This window comes from Lissotriton vulgaris, chromosome 11 (assembly GCF_964263255.1).
Source record: "Lissotriton vulgaris chromosome 11, aLisVul1.2, whole genome shotgun sequence".
Taxonomy (NCBI): domain Eukaryota; kingdom Metazoa; phylum Chordata; class Amphibia; order Caudata; family Salamandridae; genus Lissotriton; species Lissotriton vulgaris.
The window spans coordinates 936,028,537-936,051,853 of NC_141699.1; the positions used below are offsets into that span (position 1 = coordinate 936,028,537).

Consider the following 23,317-nt stretch of genomic DNA (forward strand, 5'->3'; position numbering starts at 1 on the left):
TTTGAGTGGAAAAGATATTTACTGGTCTATCTTGACAAAAAGACGCAGCCTAAGTTGGGGTAAACACTTCTGTGACTCTTTTTTCTCCTAGTATCATCGCTTCTCAAAATAAGTGCATCCCATCGCCAACTAATGAAGCGATGGGGTAGAGTGTAAGTGTAGGTGTTTTCTATGATTTATAGAGACATGTGACCATGTCGAGCTGTGGTCCCATTTGACGGACTGGCATCTGTTGCTGGCTGCCCATTACAGCACGAGCTGGGACACTCTTCTGCACTAATCATTGGTCTGGTTTGTAGTATACATCTTGTCTGCAGACCTGTGCACGGAGCCTGATTAAAGAGTTCAAAACCATGGACTGGGTTACACACTGCAAATATCGCCACTTCAACTGAAATTTGGTTACAATACTATTTCAATGCCAGACCTCATGGATCAGAACCTTACTTCATTCAACTCCAGCCTACTGCAGCACTCTGCCTCAGGTTGTGGCAAGCAGTTTCCGTATTTGTACAGCCACGGTGAGCATGTGCTTCAATAAGTCACCGGGCTTCCACACTCCGCTCCAAGAGTCCATCAGGTGTGATGTCAGATTCTGGCTGACACTCTGGCTCCCATCTGATGTGATATCAGCAATTGTTGACATTATTGCCACCCTTAGGCAAGTTATCAGACCTTAGATGAGAGACACACTGGCCACTATCAGGTTTTACTTCAGACCCTGGCTGACACTTTAGTTCCTTAGGTGTAAGGTCAGGCCCTTGCACTTATTATTACCACTCTCAGGTGTGATTTCAGACCTTAGCTAACACACTTAGCCACAGTGTGATGAAACATGGGGCCCTGAATTAAACAGGCGTTTCATCTCCTTCGATCCAATAGAACATGGTCACTTACAGAAGTTGGAATTAAAACCCAGGTCTTTAGAGTTTTTTGTCAGTAATTTAGCTCCTAGATCCCATGTCTTCCCCTACTTTATTTAGCGATTATTAGATACATATTTCTATAAATGTTTGGTGGCATAGATCTCAGTGGTGTGCAAATAAATAGAACAAGCAGACATTCCAAAGACAGGATTTTTACATGTGAATATCTTTCATGTCTTGGAAAAGAGCAGCCATCTAACATCTGAAAACTCAGTCAGTATTAATAATGATTACATATATAAAAACATGAACATAAACAAAAATAATGGAGTTAAACACTGCTACAACAAAATGGAAGCATTTGAAAAGAATTTCTGCAATTCAATCAGTCAGACAAATTTTATCTGTACCTGCTTAGCAGCCTTCTTGGCCTCTCGTTTCTTCTGATTTTTAAGTGCTGTTTTTGATAGGGGTTTATCGCTACTTCCAGTCTGTGGCTTCATACTTTGAGGTGGCTCATCCTCATGCTGTTGATTAAAAGAATATGGAATTGCAAAAGCTTCTGAAAAAGACAGACATATTCTAATAGACTTGAAAACACAAGGAGCACATTTTAACTTAAAATGCAATAACAAATTGAACAAGCATTTACAATGCAATTGGTCTCGCAGCATTAAAGTTTGAGTTATTGGCATTGTGTATGACAATGCGTTGCATAAAGTTTTTAACAAACTTTGAATTGGTGAGCAGTGAGAGTGTGTGCAAGAGTATGCGGAGACACGGGCTCACAGCTGTTATTATTCACACAGCTCTGATGATGCACCTCAGCACTGGGCTGACGCAGTTATTATTCACACAGCTCTGATGATGCACCTCAGCACGGGGCTGCCGGCAGTTATTATTCACACAGCTCTTATGATGCCCCTCAGGCACGGGGCTGACACAGTTAATATTCACACAGCTCTGAGGATGCACCTCAGCACGTGGCTCACAGCTGTTATTATTCACACAGCTCTGATGATGCACCTCAGGCACGGGGCTGACAGTTATTATTCACACAGCTCTGATGATTCACCTCAGGCACGGGCTCACAGCTGTTATTAATCACACAGCTCTGATTATGCACCTCACGCACGGGGCTGATGAAGTTATTCATACAGCTCTGAAGATGCACCTCAGGCACGGGCTCACAGCTGTTATTATTCACACAGCTCTGATGATGCACCTCACGCATGTGAGCCTCTATGTTCTCTGCTGATGTGTGCAAGGTGTATGCACGGAAGTGAGTGGGGTGAAGGCAGTGTCTTCACATGTTCACATCTAGTAGGAATGACTGGGACTCACCTCAACACTAACCTGTCTACGGATACATATCGGTCATTGATGCTATGGCGGCGGCTCGAACACCGGGGGACAGCCAGCGCGCTTGCGCAGGCACCGGGGACGGAGCCGGAAGCGGGGGGACGTGGCCCACGGGAATGATGTCGGAAAGCTCGAGCAGCAGAGCGGCTCAACTAATAATCTGCGCATGCTCATATGCGCGTAGGGAGCCCCAGGAACATATTACAGTCAGGCGCAACGTCATCACCACTTGGAGGCTGCAGAAGTCTAGAGTGGCGGTAAGTGGGCCTTAGTTGTAGGGGGTGGGGGTCTCGGTGCGCGCGTGTGTGAGTGTGTGTGTGTGTGTGTACGTGCAAGTGTGTATGTGTGCGGCGGGAGGGGGGTGTCTCTGTATGTGTGCATGCTTGTATTTGCGCTCATGTGTGTGTCTCTGTGTGTGAGCATGCATGTGTGAAAGCAGGGGGATGTGTGGCTGTGTGTGGAGAAGTGTAGCTCAATGGTTAGAGCGGCAGACCCTGATGCAGAGGTCTAGCCCGGGACCAGGGTTCAATTCCCCGCCTCGGCGGGTCTTGGGCTCAAAATTCCACGGACCTGATAATTCTCACCTCGGTGCCTATTCCAATCATGGAGTCCCACTCTGCAACTCTGGGCAATAGCTTGCTTAATCTCCACAATGGCCCCCACAACGCTAAGGATGCCTGGCCTCCACCTTGGGGGTGCCCAGGAGTGGACGCCTCACAGGGAAAGCCAGGATGGGTTCCACAGTGGTATTCGTACAAGCACCTTGAGACCCTTGCGGGTGAGTAGTGCGCTATACAAATACCAATTTACATTTACATTACATTTGTGTGTGTTGGAGCTTCCCAGGAGACAGGAGATGGCCACAGCGTGCGCGCGCGGCCCACTCCGATCCCCTTTTGGAAGATGCGCGTGGCCATCTCTTGTCTCCTAGAAAGCGGAGTCGCTCACAATAGGTCTCTGGCGAGACCGCGCTTTCGCGCGGTTAACGCCACAAGACCTCAAAAACAATATAAATATCTAGTACCAAGTAACCAGAATTATTGACTGACCACATCAACCACCCCAAAAGTCAGTGTAGAAGGCTAATACTTTTTATTCAGAATGCCACAAAAGTAAGCGCTATGTTTGTCAACCTCTAATGGACTGATGTGTTAACATATTTGGCAAGTATTTTATTTGAAATTTGAGTGTTAGATCACTTCAACTTCACTTATGAAAGCTATACCTCGCTACATGTTTTTTCAGCAAAGATTTGTCACACTTAGGTTTATTGTTTCCTATTGGTCCAATTCTCAAACATTCCAGAGAATAACATACCTGTGATTTTAAGAAAATGCAATGAAACAGCACTAAGAAGATGTGCATGTCCAGATTCAAAGTTACCCTTGCTATTATCAGAGAACACGGTGGCAATGTCGAATTATGTTGGTCCTGTTCAAACCTGCAGATGGTCTGTAAAAAGAAATCTATGGACTTTTTCCCCCATTTTGGTGAAAACAACAAGTTACCGAGGAGGACATCTTTGGAAGGACCTCGCATGTGAGCACAGAACTCTGCCCAACAAGGACACTTTCACAAGGATGTTAAAACTACTCTCAAAAAGCATTGATAGAACGGAGTCCCTGAAACCTCCTGAGACCAACCTTTGCAGAGGAATGGGGCTATTTGTTTCAAAGTAACAGATTTTGTACCCAAACTCTATGGAACAAGGGCCATTTGCAACTCAATGAAGTGTGTTTGAGTTTTTGCAAAATCCCTCATACTTCCCTTATTAATGTATTGTATTGTATTGTATTGTATTGTATTGTGATTTGTAGAGCGCGATTGCTGCCCAATGGGCGTCCAAGCGCTAAGGCATAAAAAACAGAACTGATGAGTGATGGAAACGAGCTTAGGTGGACCTAGCAAACAAGTAAGTTTTCAGCTGCTTGCAAAATGAGAGTAAGTTGGGATTAGACCTGATTTGTAGCGGGAGTGTGTTCCACATCTTCGCGGCGTTTAAGGAGAACATCCTTCCTCCGGTCCTGGCTCTCCGCACTCTTGGGACTACGGCCAGAAAGGCTTCCGTAGATCGGAGGGTTCTGTTAGGATGGTATTGAGTGACCAGTTTGTTAAGGATCCTTGGGCCAGACCCCCAGAATGTGGATCCTTGAAGACCTCAACACTGTGAAGTGGCCACATGGAGACTGTTGGGCTTGGCCCTTTCTGCAGGGTCATCCCCAAACCTTTTGCCTTTGCTCTCCACTTTTTGCTGAATTTGTTGTTGTTGGCCCTATAAGTTAGCATATTATTTTACTTGTAAGTCCTTAGTAAAGTGGCACTACCTGTACCCAGGGCCTGTAAAGTAAATGCTACTAGTGGGTTGGCAGCCCTGATTGTGTCACCAACTTAGGTAGCCCTTTAAAACATGTGTCGGGTCTGTTATTGCATATTTACAACAAGGGGTGGTGAGGGACAGAGTCTCTGAATTAAGCAGAAAGCTCTCACCCAGTCAAGAGATCAGGGCTAGATCCAACACCGTTTTTTAGCTCACTGCACCATCCCAGTTTCAGAACCTGGCTGTATGCAAATTAGTCTGTTCCTGTCCCAGTGCATGATGGGAACAGGGCAAACCAAACTACAAAAGCCAATTCTTACACTGGGAAGGAAACAAGCTCCCGGGGACCGGTTTCTGGCATTACAGCCGTCTTCGGCCCGGTTTGCTTGAATCCTGATGGTGCAATGAGCAAGGGTCTCACATCTGAGAATACCCTTCCACGCTTAGGGTGGACAAAAATATTTACAACAAGGGGTGGTGAGGGACAGAGTCTCTGAATTAAGCAGAAAGCTCTCACCCAGTCAAGAGATCAGGGCTAGATCCAACACCGTTTTTTAGCTCACTGCACCATCCCAGTTTCAGAACCTGGCTGTATGCAAATTAGTCTGTTCCTGTCCCAGTGCATGATGGGAACAGGGCAAACCAAACTACAAAAGCCAATTCTTACACTGGGAAGGAAACAAGCTCCCGGGGACCGGTTTCTGGCATTACAGCCGTCTTCGGCCCGGTTTGCTTGAATCCTGATGGTGCAATGAGCAAGGGTCTCACATCTGAGAATACCCTTCCACGCTTAGGGTGGCCAAAAATATTTACAACAAGGGGTGGTGAGGGACAGAGTCTCTGAATTAAGCAGAAAGCTCTCACCCAGTCAAGAGATCAGGGCTAGATCCAACACCGTTTTTTAGCTCACTGCACCATCCCAGTTTCAGAACCTGGCTGTATGCAAATTAGTCTGTTCCTGTCCCAGTGCATGATGGGAACAGGGCAAACCAAACTACAAAAGCCAATTCTTACACTGGGAAGGAAACAAGCTCCCGGGGACCGGTTTCTGGCATTACAGCCGTCTTCGGCCCGGTTTGCTTGAATCCTGATGGTGCAATGAGCAAGGGTCTCACATCTGAGAATACCCTTCCACGCTTAGGGTGGACAAAAATATTTACAACAAGGGGTGGTGAGGGACAGAGTCTCTGAATTAAGCAGAAAGCTCTCACCCAGTCAAGAGATCAGGGCTAGATCCAACACCGTTTTTTAGCTCACTGCACCATCCCAGTTTCAGAACCTGGCTGTATGCAAATTAGTCTGTTCCTGTCCCAGTGCATGATGGGAACAGGGCAAACCAAACTACAAAAGCCAATTCTTACACTGGGAAGGAAACAAGCTCCCGGGGACCGCTTTCTGGCATTACAGCCGTCTTCGGCCCGGTTTGCTTGAATCCTGATGGTGCAATGAGCAAGGGTCTCACATCTGAGAATACCCTTCCACGCTTAGGGTGGACAAAAATATTTACAACAAGGGGTGGTAAGGGACAGAGTCTCTGAATTAAGCAGAAAGCTCTTACCCAGTCAAGAGATCAGGGCTAGATCCAACACCGTTTTTTAGCTCACTGCACCATCCCAGTTTCAGAACCTGGCTGTATGCAAATTAGTCTGTTCCTGTCCCAGTGCATGATGGGAACAGGGCAAACCAAACTACAAAAGCCAATTCTTACACTGGGAAGGAAACAAGCTCCCGGGGACCGGTTTCTGGCATTACAGCCGTCTTCGGCCCGGTTTGCTTGAATCCTGATAGTGCAATGAGCAAGGGTCTCACATCTGAGAATACCCTTCCACGCTTAGGGTGGACAAAAATATTTACAACAAGGGGTGGTGAGGGACAGAGTCTCTGAATTAAGCAGAAAGCTCTCACCCAGTCAAGAGATCAGGGCTAGATCCAACACCGTTTTTTAGCTCACTACACCATCCCAGTTTCAGAACCTGGCTGTATGCAAATTAGTCTGTTCCTGTCCCAGTGCATGATGGGAACAGGGCAAACCAAACTACAAAAGCCAATTCTTACACTGGGAAGGAAACAAGCTCCCGGGGACTGGATTCTGGCATTACAGCCGTCTTCGGCCCGGTTTGGTTGAATCCTGATGGTGCAATGAGCAAGGGTCTCACATCTGAGAATACCCTTCCACGCTTAGGGTGGACAAACATATTTACAACAAGGGGTGGTGAGGGACAGAGTCTCTGAATTAAGCAGAAAGCTCTCACCCAGTCAAGAGATCAGGGCTAGATCCAACACCGTTTTTTAGCTCACTGCACCATCCCAGTTTCAGAACCTGGCTGTATGCAAATTAGTCTGTTCCTGTCCCAGTGCATGATGGGAACAGGGCAAACCAAACTACAAAAGCCAATTCTTACACTGGGAAGGAAACAAGCTCCCGGGGACCGGTTTCTGGCATTACAGCCGTCTTCGGCCCGGTTTGCTTGAATCCTGATGGTGCAATGAGCAAGGGTCTCACATCTGAGAATACCCTTCCACGCTTGGGGTGGACAAAAATATTTACAACAAGGGGTGGTGAGGGACAGAGTCTCTGAATTAAGCAGAAAGCTCTCACCCAGTCAAGAGATCAGGGCTAGATCCAACACCGTTTTTTAGCTCACTGCACCATCCCAGTTTCAGAACCTGGCTGTATGCAAATTAGTCTGTTCCTGTCCCAGTGCATGATGGGAACAGGGCAAACCAAACTACAAAAGCCAATTCTTACACTGGGAAGGAAACAAGCTCCCGGGGACCGGTTTCTGGCATTACAGCCGTCTTCGGCCCGGTTTGCTTGAATCCTGATGGTGCAATGAGCAAGGGTCTCACATCTGAGAATACCCTTCCACGCTTAGGGTGGACAAACATATTTACAACAAGGGGTGGTGAGGGACAGAGTCTCTGAATTAAGCAGAAAGCTCTCACCCAGTCAAGAGATCAGGGCTAGATCCAACACCGTTTTTTAGCTCACTGCACCATCCCAGTTTCAGAACCTGGCTGTATGCAAATTAGTCTGTTCCTGTCCCAGTGCATGATGGGAACAGGGCAAACCAAACTACAAAAGCCAATTCTTACACTGGGAAGGAAACAAGCTCCCGGGGACCGGTTTCTTGCATTACTGCCGTCTTCAGCCCGGTTTGCTTGAATCCTGATGGTGCAATGAGCAAGGGTCTCACATCTGAGAATACCCTTCCACGCTTAGGGTGGACAAAAATATTTACAACAAGGGGTGGTGAGGGACAGAGTCTCTGAATTAAGCAGAAAGCTCTCACCCAGTCAAGAGATCAGGGCTAGATCCAACACCGTTTTTTAGCTCACTGCACCATCCCAGTTTCAGAACCTGGCTGTATGCAAATTAGTCTGTTCCTGTCCCAGTGCATGATGGGAACAGGGCAAACCAAACTACAAAAGCCAATTCTTACACTGGGAAGGAAACAAGCTCCCGGGGACCGGTTTCTGGCATTACAGCCGTCTTCGGCCCGGTTTGCTTGAATCCTGATGGTGCAATGAGCAAGGGTCTCACATCTGAGAATACCCTTCCACGCTTAGGGTGGACCAAAATATTTACAACAAGGGGTGGTGAGGGACAGAGTCTCTGAATTAAGCAGAAAGCTCTCACCCAGTCAAGAGATCAGGGCTAGATCCAACACCGTTTTTTAGCTCACTGCACCATCCCAGTTTCAGAACCTGGCTGTATGCAAATTAGTCTGTTCCTGTCCCAGTGCATGATGGGAACAGGGCAAACCAAACTACAAAAGCCAATTCTTACACTGGGAAGGAAACAAGCTCCCGGGGACCGGTTTCTGGCATTACAGCCGTCTTTGGCCCGGTTTGCTTGAATCCTGATGGTGCAATGAGCAAGGGTCTCACATCTGAGAATACCCTTCCACGCTTAGGGTGGACAAAAATATTTACAACAAGGGGTGGTGAGGGACAGAGTCTCTGAATTAAGCAGAAAGCTCTCACCCAGTCAAGAGATCAGGGCTAGATCCAACACTGTTTTTTAGCTCACTGCACCATCCCAGTTTCAGAACCTGGCTGTATGCAAATTAGTCTGTTCCTGTCCCAGTGCATGATGGGAACAGGGCAAACCAAACTACAAAAGCCAATTCTTACACTGGGAAGGAAACAAGCTCCCGGGGACCGGTTTCTGGCATTACAGCCGTCTTCGGCCCGGTTTGCTTGAATCCTGATGGTGCAATGAGCAAGGGTCTCACATCTGAGAATACCCTTCCACGCTTAGGGTGGACCAAAATATTTACAACAAGGGGTGGTGAGGGACAGAGTCTCTGAATTAAGCAGAAAGCTCTCACCCAGTCAAGAGATCAGGGCTAGATCCAACACCGTTTTTTAGCTCACTGCACCATCCCAGTTTCAGAACCTGGCTGTATGCAAATTAGTCTGTTCCTGTCCCAGTGCATGATGGGAACAGGGCAAACCAAACTACAAAAGCCAATTCTTACACTGGGAAGGAAACAAGCTCCCGGGGACCGGTTTCTGGCATTACAGCCGTCTTCGGCCCGGTTTGCTTGAATCCTGATGGTGCAATGAGCAAGGGTCTCACATCTGAGAATACCCTTCCACGCTTAGGGTGGACAAAAATATTTACAACAAGGGGTGGTGAGGGACAGAGTCTCTGAATTAAGCAGAAAGCTCTCACCCAGTCAAGAGATCAGGGCTAGATCCAACACCGTTTTTTAGCTCACTGCACCATCCCAGTTTCAGAACCTGGCTGTATGCAAATTAGTCTGTTCCTGTCCCAGTGCATGATGGGAACAGGGTAAACCAAACTACAAAAGCCAATTCTTACACTGGGAAGGAAACAAGCTCCCGGGGACCGGTTTCTGGCATTACAGCCGTCTTCGGCCCGGTTTGCTTGAATCCTGATGGTGCAATGAGCAAGGGTCTCACATCTGAGAATACCCTTCCACGCTTAGGGTGGACAAAACTATTTACAACAAGGGGTGGTGAGGGACAGAGTCTCTGAATTAAGCAGAAAGCTCTCACCCAGTCAAGAGATCAGGGCTAGATCCAACACTGTTTTTTAGCTCACTGCACCATCCCAGTTTCAGAACCTGGCTGTATGCAAATTAGTCTGTTCCTGTCCCAGTGCATGATGGGAACAGGGCAAACCAAACTACAAAAGCCAATTCTTACACTGGGAAGGAAACAAGCTCCCGGGGACCGGTTTCTGGCATTACAGCCGTCTTCGGCCCGGTTTGCTTGAATCCTGATGGTGCAATGAGCAAGGGTCTCACATCTGAGAATACCCTTCCACGCTTAGGGTGGACAAAAATATTTACAACAAGGGGTGGTGAGGGACAGAGTCTCTGAATTAAGCAGAAAGCTCTCACCCAGTCAAGAGATCAGGGCTAGATCCAACACCGTTTTTTAGCTCACTGCACCATCCCAGTTTCAGAACCTGGCTGTATGCAAATTAGTCTGTTCCTGTCCCAGTGCATGATGGGAACAGGGCAAACCAAACTACAAAAGCCAATTCTTACACTGGGAAGGAAACAAGCTCCCGGGGACCGGTTTCTGGCATTACAGCCGTCTTCGGCCCGGTTTGCTTGAATCCTGATGGTGCAATGAGCAAGGGTCTCACATCTGAGAATACCCTTCCACGCTTAGGGTGGACAAAAATATTTACAACAAGGGGTGGTGAGGGACAGAGTCTCTGAATTAAGCAGAAAGCTCTCACCCAGTCAAGAGATCAGGGCTAGATCCAACACCGTTTTTTAGCTCACTGCACCATCCCAGTTTCAGAAACTGGCTGTATGCAAATTAGTCTGTTCCTGTCCCAGTGCATGATGGGAACAGGGCAAACCAAACTACAAAAGCCAATTCTTACACTGTTATTGCAGCCTGTGTATGTGTGTGCAGATTTAAACTACCATTTTGACCTGGCAAAATATAACTTCTGCCAGGTTCAAACCTTCCTTTTTAATATATAGGTCACCCTTAAGGTAGGCTAGTCCACGGGGCAGGGAGTAATGTATTAAAAAATAAGATGTACATGTTAGTTGTACATGTCCTGGTAATAAAAAACTTGTAAATAGGTGCTTCAATACTGCAAGACCTATCTCTCTCACAGGATAACATTGCAGTTGCCTGATTACATTTTATGAATGTAATTTACAAATGGGAATAGATTACCAGTTCATGTTTGGTGTCTCTGGAATTGGAATTTAAAATCCTAACTTATGATGAAGTTGGATTTTAAATTACAATTGTGAAAATGACACTTTTAGAAAGTGTTCTTGCCCTAGCAATTTGGTGCCTGCAACCTCCTGCTTCTGAGTCACATGATTGGGTGTAGCTGACAGCTGGGCTTTGTTTAATCCTCCTAGACAAACACAATGGTGAGCTTAGGTGTGACTGGATGGGCCATCACTGGCAGGAGGGGTGGGAGGAGCAGGGGCCAGCCCCACTTATATTTGAATAGGCTCTGTCCTCTCACCACACGAATGGTTGCATACCCTGAACCAGGAAGGTAGGACAACTGAGCACTTCCAAGGCATTATTCTAGAAGCGTCTTCCCACTTCGAAGGCACAACAGGGTATAAATACTGGACCCCAGGCACCAACTTTTCAGTACACTTTTGAAATGTGGATACTGTGTCAGGAAGGAGGACTGCTGTGCTGCTACAAGGACTGCCACTTTGCTGGACTGCTGTTCTATAGGATCTGTTGCCCTGCTTTGCTGACCTGCTGACCTCCTGCCTGAGAAAAGAAGAACATGACCTGCAACTTCATCTGGAACCCAGGACCCTAGAGTGACTCCAAGGGCTAGTCTGCTGGCCTCCGGAGCAGGCCTGCTCTTCGCGCCACGCCAACAACCACCTGTGATGCTCTCCTTGTTCCCCGCAACCCTCTCAAATGTGAACGGGTCTCTTGGCACAAAATTGGAGAAGGTAAACCTTCAGCAGGACTAATCTGGGACTGTATCTGACCCGTGCTCAATAGCAAGCATAAGGTGCCAACCGCAGCTACCATGTCACGTTATACCGGGTTAAAGTCAAAAGTTCAGGCCAGCTAGGATGGCGCTGTTTAAGAACTGAAGACTTTAATTGGATGTTTGAATTTTAACCTGGGCATTTGAACCGATGCCTGAGCTCACATTGGGTGTACCTTTGTTTTTGAGGGTGTTTCAGTGCTTTATTTGAGCCTGTGTTAGCCACTGGAGCCTAATGGAATCATTTTGTAGGACCTGCACTTATTTTTCCTCAGCGGACTTATCCCAAGAGTAAGAGAGGGAAAAACTAACAAAGGGAAATTAAAGAGAAAAAGAAAGAAAGAAAAAACATCAATTCAGGGAAAAGCAGGAGCCAGCAACAATGAGATAAAGGAGTAGGAAGTGTCTGGTAGGCAATTAAAGAGGCATGAGGTGGATTCCAGGCTACACAGCCTGGAATCCACGCAAGGACTCCCATTGACCTTAGTTTGATCTGTTCCTGTCAAGGGCACTAGGCCCAGCCACACAAGTGGTGCAGCATTTTTATTAGCTGGGTGGTAGGAATTTTATGGATTCCTGTGGATTCCGGACGTTTCTATCACAGAAATGTAAGAAAAATGAGTGGTTTCAGCCAAAGTTTGAAGTTTGCTAGACATTGTGGGTAAGAAAACCTCACTGGATTAACGCAAGGCACACCACCCTGGACTCCCCCACGTTTCTAGTTTTCAAAAATGTGCAGGTTTGCTAGGTTTCCATTCTAGCCAGGGCCTAAAGTCCACAGCTACCCACTGTGCAAAAAACAGGTCAACTTTGAGTAGGAAAATGTGATGTAGGGACAGTTCCTGTCGCGGACGCTAGGCCAACCCACACAAGAAAGGTACCATTTTTATCAGAAGACTTTGGGGAGTGCTTGGCGGAAGGATGGTTGTGGCTCCTCACAGATTCCAGAGCTTTCCATCATAAAAATGTGAGGAAAATATGTTTTTCTAGTCAAAGTCTGAGGTTTGCAAGGAATTCTAGGTAAAATAAACCTGGTGAGAGCCACACAGGTCATAGGCCCGTAGAATCAGCCAGATGTCTAGTTTTTAAGAAGTTGCAAGTTTACTAGGTTTTCTTAAATGCCGTCTGAGCTAGGGCCCAAAACCCACAGCTGACCACTTTGCAAAAAAAAAAAAAAGGGCCAGATTTGAGTTTTGGGCCATTCCTTGTTCCGGGCACTATCACTCTCCCCCCATCCCCCCCCCCCCCCACACACACACACACACACAAGTGAGGTGCAATTTTTAAACAGAAATAAGAGGAACATTTGATTTTCAGTCATCGTTTGAGGTTTTCAAGGGACTCTGGTTACAAAAACCTGGTGGGAGCCACGCAAGTCATCCACCCTGGATTCCTCCAAGTGTCTAGTTTTAAAAAATGTGCAAGGTTTACTAGGTTTCTCTAGGTGCCTGCTGAGCAATCCACAGCTACCCACTGTGCAAAAAAAAGGGTCAGTTTTAATTGGAAAAATATGTTGTATCCATGTTGCGTTTTGGCAAGTTTCTTGTCGAAGACACTAGGCCTACCCACACAAGTGAGGTAGCATTTTTATTGGGAGACTTGGAGAAAGCTCGGTGGTAGGAAGTTTGTGGCTCTCGAAACTTTCCAGAACATTCCAACACAGAAATATAAGGAACATGTGTTTTTTAACAACGAATTTTAGGTTTGCAAGGGAGTTGGGGTGAAAAGTGATAGCCACGCTATTTCACTCCACACTGGATTCCCCTTGGTGTATAGTTTTCAAAAATGTGCAGGTTTGTTAGGCTTCCCTTGGTGCCAACTGAGCTAGTGTTCAAACTCCACAGCTACCTACATTGGAAACAAACATTTGCAATGCCAATATGTTTCGCCTACGCAAGATCTATTGGCTTTATTTTATTTATTTGTAAATGTTGCACAGTGGTACAAGCGTCTGTGCTACATAGTTTAAAGTTCAAATGAAAAAATAAGTGATATGACGTGGCCAAACCACATCATAGCGCTTTATTTGTTCTTTAACCTCATAGCTGCTATTACACATTCCTCCCCAGTGCTGCGCTGTCCATTAGAACTAGTGCTGAATGGACGTTCAATGGTCGTGCGCAGCACTGGGGAGGTAGCGCTGCTGACGACCATTGGCAGTCAGCAGCACTTAAGGGGTTAAACTTAGCACGTACAAACAAATTAAAATTGTTTTTACTTAATATGCAGTTTATATTCCTGAACAAATGCCTATTGCAGTTACCAGCGTGCAAAAATGTGTAGCTAGCTGGAACACGGAGCATGGAAAAGCTATGGCGTTATGGCCAGAGCTGCTGACTTTGGAGCTGGGAAATCAGGTTCGCGTTTCTGCGCCAGCCTACCATCCTGTGATCCTGAGCAAATCACTTAATCTCCCTGTGCTTGTAAAAATGTATATGTCCTTGTGTAGTGTACCTGCCGCTCATTTAAAGCTCTCCAAATTTTTCCAGTAGACTTCAAACTCCATAAAAAAAGCTATGATGAAAGTAGGAGGGAGGTAACTAGCGACGGGGTTGGGAAGGAGCATGCAGTAATGGGAGTGAGATGGTGGGAGGTGAGGTGGCAGCAACAAAAAAAGGGGAAGGGGCATGTGGGGAAGAGGCATGCAGCAATAGAAGTATGTTACAAGTGCTTCGCCAGTGGATGGGCACTGGCAGCCAGAAGTAGTACTTGGTCAAAACTCCACAGCAAGGACAAAGACGTGAAGCAAAGTAGGAAGCAGGAGGAGGCGCTGACCAACATGAAGAAAGAATACAAGAGTGACATGAGAGCCAACCAATGGTAAGGAAAGATTTTGAAAAAGTGGCGCAATGGCCCTTTAGGTGAAATCTAAAAATAGGTCAGTTTTCAGTGGAAAATTGTGATGGGTCCATGTTGTGTTGTGGCCCATTTCCGTCGCGGGCACTAGGCATACAAACAAAAGCGAGGTACCATTTAAATCGGAAGACATGTGGGAGCAAAGAATAGTAGAACATTTGTTATTACCAATTGGATTTTGTTGCATTTGTGCCTTGCAAAAGCCAGTGTGTAAGAAAGAAGACATTTTGAAAAACACCCTTTAAATTATATGCTGGTATGGGTACTTACAAACTCAGAGATTTACAAATAACCACTGCTTTTAAACTCCATATCTTGAGCCCATTTCAGAAATACATAGGCTTCATTGATACCCATTTTTCACTCTACACATTTCACCATGTGAATTGATCTATACTCTGTACACAATGAAAAAACATTTTACGGTGCAGCTCAGTTGTTGGCACTGGGTACCAAGGGTGATTGGAGAAACTACAAACCATATATAACCCCACAACCAGAAGGGCCTAGCAAACATAACGGTATATTACTTTTGTAAATCAACCATCGTGACAAATGAAAACTTGATGAAAACCTAACAAATGGCAATTTTTTGTACTATTTTTCAATATTTCTTTATTTCAACAGAATATTTAGTTGGGAAAGTCTTGATGAATTCAAGACTCGTCCTCTGCATACCTCGACTGAACACATCACCCAACACCTTCGTAACCTCCAATGGTTCCCCGTCGACAGAGAGTAACTTTCAAGATACTCCCCCCCCCCCCCACGCTTACAAATGCCTCTACAACACCGGACCCCAATATCTAAACAATAGAATCTCCTTCCACGTACCCAAGAGAAACCTCCAATCCGCCGACCATGCTAAAACCCTTTGCATCCGCAGAACAAGAACAGGTGGAAGAACCTTCTCCTACATCACAGCCAAGACCTGGAACGAGCTCCCCATCAACATCAGACATGCCCCCACCCTGCACATCTTCAGTAAGACCCTCAAGACCAGGCTCTTCAAATGACCAAAGCTGGTCCCCCCAATCGCACCCCTTGAGACCCTCATGGGTGAGTAGCGTGCTTAAAACGCCCTGATTGATTGATTGAGGGATCTACACATTTGACCCCTTTGCCAAATTCAGAACATTGCCTACTTTTCAGAAATCTTTAAGTTTCCTGGATAACCCATGGGTTTCACACTGGTTTCCACCACAAACTGGAAGTAGATTAAGAGCACAAAAAAAATAGGAAAAATGGGCTACTTCTTTGAAAAATGTCAAAACTGTGGCAAAAAAAGATTGCTTTAGCTATGCACGTTTCTGAAAGCTGGGAAGAATGATGACATTTTAAGGGAAACAACGAGACACTTTTATCCAGAGCACCTTTTCCCATTTCCCCCCCAAAACTCAGTTTAACTATATTTTGCCTATTGTCTCTATCTTTTTCTGGATATCCACAAACCCTGGGTACCTTTGGAATCCACAGGATGTTGGGGAAAAATGTCAAAGCATTGGAGGGTGTGGGGGAGGTCGAATTCAGCAGCTAACGGGTTAAGGACTTTCATGGGGCATTGGAAGACAGGTCTAGGAACATGTGATGAATCTACATGGGTATGAGATGGCTGTGCTGCTTAAGACTCTTGACATTAGTCTAGATTTTTTTCCCAACTACAGGGATATAAATGCCTGTAATCAGGGGTGGGGCATGGTAAACCAAGTTTTGAGGTTTCATAAGGAGAGCTTATTCGAGGTCACTTTCTATTATGTCTTCACGAGGATGATTATAGGGCTCATGTCACTTTCGCAACCACTAACATTTGGTTGAATTGGCATCAATGCTTCATTGCAAATTAATTAATGCCTTCCCAATTCAAAGGTTCATTTCACAATATTATACAGACTAGTTTTCACAGCATCTCACGTGGCATGAAATTCACCATTTGTAGAGCAGGATTGGTCCACAGTTGAACCGGTCAATCTAATGCAGATTGTATTACAAAATCTATGGGCAATTTGAGGGAGAATGGAAACGGAATGGGGGCGTCCGTAAACTGGTTTATTGAAAAAGGAAGGTCTAGAAAGGAAATTATTGGCTTAACTCCAGTCCCAACTTCTTCATTGGCTCACATCTTCTGATCCTGTGCAGTTCATTTCTATCTTCCGATGCCTCATCTTCCTTAGTTGCCAGAATTTGGCTAACTTTGAAGCAGAATTGTTATATTTATATTTCATAAAATGTGAACATATGAGCGCCACATGAATGAACGCACATTGATGTCTCTTAATATTATTGGTTATGCAACTTTGACATATGTAGAATAACGTCTCAACAAAGAATTGCTTTGCTACCAAAATGAAAAATGAAAAAATGAGCCAAAACCAGATATTAACCTGATCATTATCAGAGGTAAGCACAGTTACTACCACAGGACTGCAAAAAAGAAACTCAAAATGTACCCACTCAGCATAAAATAGACTTGTTGTGATCCATGAGAAACTATTCCACATTCTTCAGTAAAATTAGAACCCACTTTCTTCTTGCCATAAGCAGCAAGCCAACGTCCTCAGCATTTTATGATCATCAACTGCGTAGTACGAAAAACAGAGTTTGTTGGGTTTCAAGTAGAGCACAAGATATCCTTCTATTTAGGGTTTATCTGAAGGAAGAAGCCCTACACATGATTATTCCAACTCACAAATGCCTTGGTAACAATTGACACACAAAAATGACTGAGATGAAATACACATTCAACAATACCGTCTGATAGTTTTCTTTCAGACACTGACGCAGAGGAGGATACTGAGGCTATTATCACCTTGTTAACACATTGTTGAACGGACAACACGCAGTCCCTAGCAGGAAGATGTCGGCATCCGGCACCATTGAAGGAAAGGACTGCCCACAGTGAAGTGAGACGTCTGCTGGGAGCAGTCCTAGAAAATGCAGGGGCAGAATGCCCATACTGCATTGCAAATGAGAAAGCGGGAGAGCCTAACACGCTGCAAGCAGGTGGTGGTTTGTTTTTCCCCTGAGAATGGTTTATTAAAAACACAGGCAAATGATTAATTTACAGGACAATTATCCTAAGTATTGTATAAAAGGTCATACATTTATTGTCTGTATTATATAAAAAGTCGGATTTTAAATTTGTGTAGTGCAACTCATTGACTATTTCAGGATCCGGCTCACCATGGGCGGTTTATGGGGACGGATTACTTTTTGGTCCATCTAAACCTGTACGCACCCCATTGTCCCATCCTAATTAGGAAGTTTGTTTCCGCTGTCACAGGGGAAAGAGGAGCATGCTGTGTGCCTCATAATGATGTAAATAACAGAGCACAACAGAAGCCATAATCTCACGAAATTAAAGCCATATCAAGTATGAAAATTAATTAAGCATTGCAAACGAAACAAACAATTAATTCAAAATATTCAAAGGACTTAGAAAGTGATACATAGGGGGGCTGGGCCCTTTACAACAACCACCTTGTACCTCTATAAATCTGAACACTAAACAACAATAGGTGGCTGCGTCATTTTTACACTTTTACTTTTTTGTGACCCCAAGCTGTCTAATATGGACTTGATTAAATGTTTTTTCTTTTTCACTGAAAGTACATTTTTCAGTCCTCCATATTGATCTACGTTGCGCGAGGATACGCTATTGGTAAAGGTTTATGTGTTTCGAACCCTAATTCCTTTATGGGTTCTCCTCAGGACAAGGGTTGGGTGATTACTCGAAGAGCGAGAAAAGATGTTTATATTGGAAACGTCACTTCTTCTTTGATTTCAGAAGAGTAAGAATTATTTTTTCTTATTTCCGAGGCTTGGTTCATTAAAGGTTCATTTGAAAAAACAGCAAAAGGGCAGAACAGTCCTCTTAGTAAGCTTTTGTGGCTTGTATCATTTTTCCTTGAATGAAAGTGCATTAAAGCCGGCAGTGTCAAAGCAGTACATTTCTTATTCGTGACTTGTTTACATTTTTCTGATACTAGATCCGTATATCGCTGCTATGGCTCATTCGAATTAGGACGTCCCGAGTGATGGGGTCATAGACTTGTGGGTAGGTAGTCTTCAGTGGCTGCACAAAAATCTACCAGGGAGATATGCGTGTCCCGCTACAACTGTTACAGCTGGTTGAGGCAATGCCATTCCCAATTTTGTGAATCCGACGTAACGACGCTCAATGTTTTGACTCACAAGGGAATAATATACAACCTACAACTGGGAGTCTTACAGGCTTCTTTTCGAGTTGGTTGGATATCACCCAAAGCCTCTGTGCCCAACATGCAATGATAGAGAGCTTTCGGATGCAGTGAGCAGCGCCGTGAGGGAAACGGCTAGTAAAACCTACCTTCTTTGGGCAGCCAGTCCTGTGCATCGGCACCGCCGTGAGGGAAACGGCGCAACGACCATCCATCTCCTGACCGACGGCGCCGAGCGGGCTGGGAACCACAATTCCCAGGTGCCCCGGCGGCCGTGACGCGAGCAGAGCGCCCGGAGGCGCGTAAAAGGAGTGCAGCGCCGAGCGTGCACCGGGGGCATTCGGATGCAGTGAGCAGCGCCGTGAGGGAAACGGCTAGTAAAACCTACCTTCTTTGGGCAGCCAGTCCTGTGCATCGGCACCGCCGTGAGGGAAACGGCGCAACGACCATCCATCTCCTGACCGACGGCGCCGAGCGGGCAGGGAACCACAATTCCCAGGTGCCCCGGCGGCCGTGACGCGAGCAGAGCACCCGGAGGCGCGTAAAAGGAGTGCAACACCTCTCGCCCCGCGAGTCGCGCGCGGGGAGTGCCCGGGGCGAAGCCCGGGCAAAGGGCGGGCCCTCTGTGGCCCTCAGAGGCACGAGGAGGACGGGACGGGGCCACTCCATTTCATCTCTACTCTAAGGTACTTTTCACTGGCCAACCTTCATTTGGGAACTGTGGTTACAGAAACTATTGTTGGGACTATCTGCCTTTTTGCCAGGTGTTATTGACATTATTGACATTTGTGTCTGTTGTTCCGCGTAGTAACCCAAATCGCAGTATAGGGGCTAGCAATTGTCAGCATGTCCCCAAGAGGCACCGGCAGCAGAACAGCTGCTGCTGTGACTGGCCCCATTGACCTTTTTATAACGAAGGCCAATGACGCCATCAATCAGGGCATTAGCCTTTTAGAACGCAGGGTATCTCAAGATCTGGCGCATGCCAAACGTTCCTCACTTGGCCTTATTGCTACCGCCACCACACCTGCACAAGCTATGCCTAATAACATCAGACCCCTACTTGATGTTTGCGCTGACATTCACACCATCCCCAACGAGGTTAACCTTTCAGCCTCCATTCCCCTGCTAGACTCAGACACTGATATCAGTACAGACCTGGAAAAAACCCCTGACCTACTCATTAATCCCTCTCCCAAAGTGAAATCTGCTGATAACACCAGGCAAGCGAGAGGTAGGCGAGAGGGGGCAGTTCAAAAACTGAAGTTACATGCACCCAAGCCCCGGGTCACCACGGTCAGGAAATATGGCCGGGCACAAAGGAAATCTGGGAAAAACACAAACTCTGTCCCTAACACTAACCACAACACGCCCAGGGTCACGGTAATATCTCAGAGGGACGATAGCGAAACTGTTCAGCAGGGCAGAATAACGAACACTAACACAGATAAGGCATATGACCCCCTGCTGGAAAGACTGGGGGAACTATTAAGTATTTATCTATCCCCAATTGAAAATAGGCTTGCTCGATTAGAAAAACAACTAGATGAATTGAGTAGCCCTCTTAAGAATTTCCTAAAGGAAGGCCATGCAACAAGTTCGAATAACAGCAACCCCACCAAAATAGCAGGTACCAAAACAAATAAAACAAATATTTCACAAGTACCTTCAACTATCCCAAATAACGCACACAAACCTGCACCTGTTGCATTGACCAACGGCCCAACTTCCAAACAAAAAGCTGTAACACCGCACACAAATAGCGAACCCGCAGGTAAAAGGAAGGATTTTGGTACCAATACCTTCACTAATACTAAACCCCCTAATGTGAGCATCACAGGCCACCCTCCAATTTCAACAAGCAATCCTATCTCGACCCAACCCATCCCAAAAACACCCAGACAAGTTCCTGCCCGCATTAACCTCCCACCGGAATGCGGTGCATATGTACTAGTGTTAGTAAATGTCACCAAACTAAGAAAGGATCAGGATGAAAATCCCACATCACTGAAAAACAAAACCTTGCACTGGTTAATTGCTAACTGCAATTACCCTATTGATGGTGCAAGGGAGATTATTAACACACAGCGAGTGGGTTGGATTGGACCACTAAGGAAAAAATTTGAGGGCGACTGTGTCACTATTAGCTTTAGAAAACCACATTGGGCAGAAAAAACACTAGCCAATGCCCCTCTACCATCGCCCTGGGAATTTAACACCACGCTCCTCCCCTTAGGATATTTCTACCGACACCTGATACCTCCAGAACAAGCCACTGCCAACTTCCCCAACAATTTCCCCACTAATTCGCATCAGGATATGAATTTTGGAGCAAGGATCAAATCACCCCTTTTTGTTCAAAATCAGAACCCAAATGCCGCCTATTCCAATAATCACAATTGGCATCCACAACCACCAATGCCAATCCTAAACCCCAATCATCCTCAGCACTTTCAAGCCCCATCTATGCATCAGAGCAATTATAGGGATAGGTCTTACCCAATCCCTAATCTGTTTCAGTTTGCACAGATGACTGAAGCTAGGCCATTGTACAACATCCCTACTTTCAATCGGTTCGATTATCTTTCATCATTAGACGAACAGGATTGACTGAGTACACCCCTCAATAAAGAAATGTGCAAAAATGCAAAAGTCTGTAACCTAGAGGGTGCCACAATTCCAGCTGTATTGCTCAACGTCAAAACTGCAGTTACAGAAATTATATTGTCTGATAGCATCCCGGCCATTTCTAATGAATCATCTAATCATGATAATGGAAATACTGGGAGTACATCCATTAAACAGGGGTTCAAACACGGCCTATCAATTCTAAGCTGGAATGTTGCAGGTTTAGAATCTAAGCTCTTGGATCCTGCTTGGATCGAACTAATCAATGATGTAGACATACTTATGTTCCAAGAAACTTGGGCTACTGATAACTTGCATATTGAAGGCTACCACTGTTTCAGCCTAACATCAGTAAAACCTAGTTTTGGCCGAGCAGTGGGTGGTCTTTTTATGGGGATCAGAATTTTGGCAGGCGGTACAATTAATGATTTGAAGCTAGATAACCTTGCCAATCCCAATATTCAAATTTTGGAATATAAATTGAAATCAAAGACCACAATTTATTTAATCAACTTTTACAATAATGATTTTTATGGTGTACCGAACAAAAATTTTGTTGCTCTATCTAAAGTTTTAAACATGATTGATTGTTCCATGTCAGTAGACACTAAGACTAGTATTCTGATCGGGGGAGATTTTAATGTGAAACTTATAGAGAACTATGGATCTACTAACTTTGATCACTGTAATGACCGCAGGGGTATGGAACTGATCAGCATACTTTCTGATTTTAATCTTGTTGATGTAATGAGTGTAGGGTATGATATGAATTTTCCCTATGCCCCCACGTTCAAGGGCAGGGATAACGGTTCAATTATCGATTACATTTTTACATCACCTGTGTTATCGGACTGTTTAATCAAATCTTCTGTGGTGCAAACGTCCTTCAGTGATCATAATCCATTGTTAGCTATTTTTAACTTCGCACCCAGTCCGATTTTCATGAATTTAAATGGGGCAAGGGATATTACACCCTCAATCGACGGCCTTCGCCTTAAATGGAGGGGAATTGACTGTGGGGCCATCATAGACACGATCCAGGAGGCACATCCTGATTTACTGAAATGCCTCTCCTCCCCAAGCACAAATAATGAAAAATTGATTACAGATTTTGAAGCTTTATGCTCAAATATAAAAATTCTCCTGTAGGTCCCACTCCCTATTGAACACAAAGAGCCACGGTGGTTTGATACATCTTGCTCCGTGGCCAATAGAGAGTTAAGAAAGGCCCTCTCTGCTAAACCCAGGTGTAAGGATGTAGTTCGAGCTGCCAGGAAAAACTACAAAGACAAAATATCGAAAAGGAAGGCAAATTTGCTCTCCGATCACTGGGATAAGCTGGTTATCAGCGCCAATCTGGGTGGCAGCGCCCCATTTTGGTCGGCAGTCAGGAAAACGAGGGAAACGGGCAAAGAGCTTACTAAAATCAGCTGCAATATAACCAGTGCAGCCTGGGAGACCCATTTTTCTAATATTTATGCCGCCCCCTCTGATGAGCAACCTCTCCCTAGCATGAACCAAACAGAAGGCTTAGAGATCTCGGACCTAGAAGTCAGGAAAGCCATCAAAGAGAGCCTAGGTAACAAGGTGCCCGGGCCGGACGGCCTCCCTATTGATATTTTTAAATTTAATGCTACTCTTTGGACACCAATACTCCTAAACATTTTTAACAGTCTCCCACATGTAGCCATGCCTGCCACCTGGGCTACTAGTATCATCGTCCCCATTTACAAAAAGGGAGACAGATCAGACCCAGCAAATTATCGCCCGATTTCCCTCCTGGATAATACTCTAAAAATATTAGGACGAATAATTTATAACAGGGTATTGGAATGGGCATCTGATTCTGACTTTTTAGATCCCTGCCAGATGGGGTTTAGGAGCGGGGTAGGAACAGTCGAGCAATGCCTAAATTTAAAACTGATAATCGACAAATACTGCATTGCTCGCTCATCCCCCGTCTACCTAGCTTTTATGGATCTTTCATCCGCATTCGATCTTGTGAACAGATCCAAGCTATGGTTAACTCTCCTGTCAAACGGTCTTGATGCCACTCTTGTTAGATTCTTAGCCTATCTCCATACTGACCTGAAAGCACGGGTACGTATTGGGATGG

The 23,317-nt window shown here is 45.5% G+C and overlaps 1 protein-coding gene across 1 annotated transcript in view; it reads right to left on the reverse strand.

Moving 5' to 3' along the window:
• EIF2A (eukaryotic translation initiation factor 2A) overlaps positions 1-23,317 on the reverse strand; it is a 288,313-nt gene that overhangs the window by 37,638 nt on the left and 227,358 nt on the right. The window contains exon 11 of the mRNA XM_086944079.1: positions 1,277-1,393. Within this exon, the coding sequence (XP_086800205.1) occupies positions 1,277-1,393 (117 nt within the window). The remainder of the gene's footprint in view (positions 1-1,276; positions 1,394-23,317) is intronic.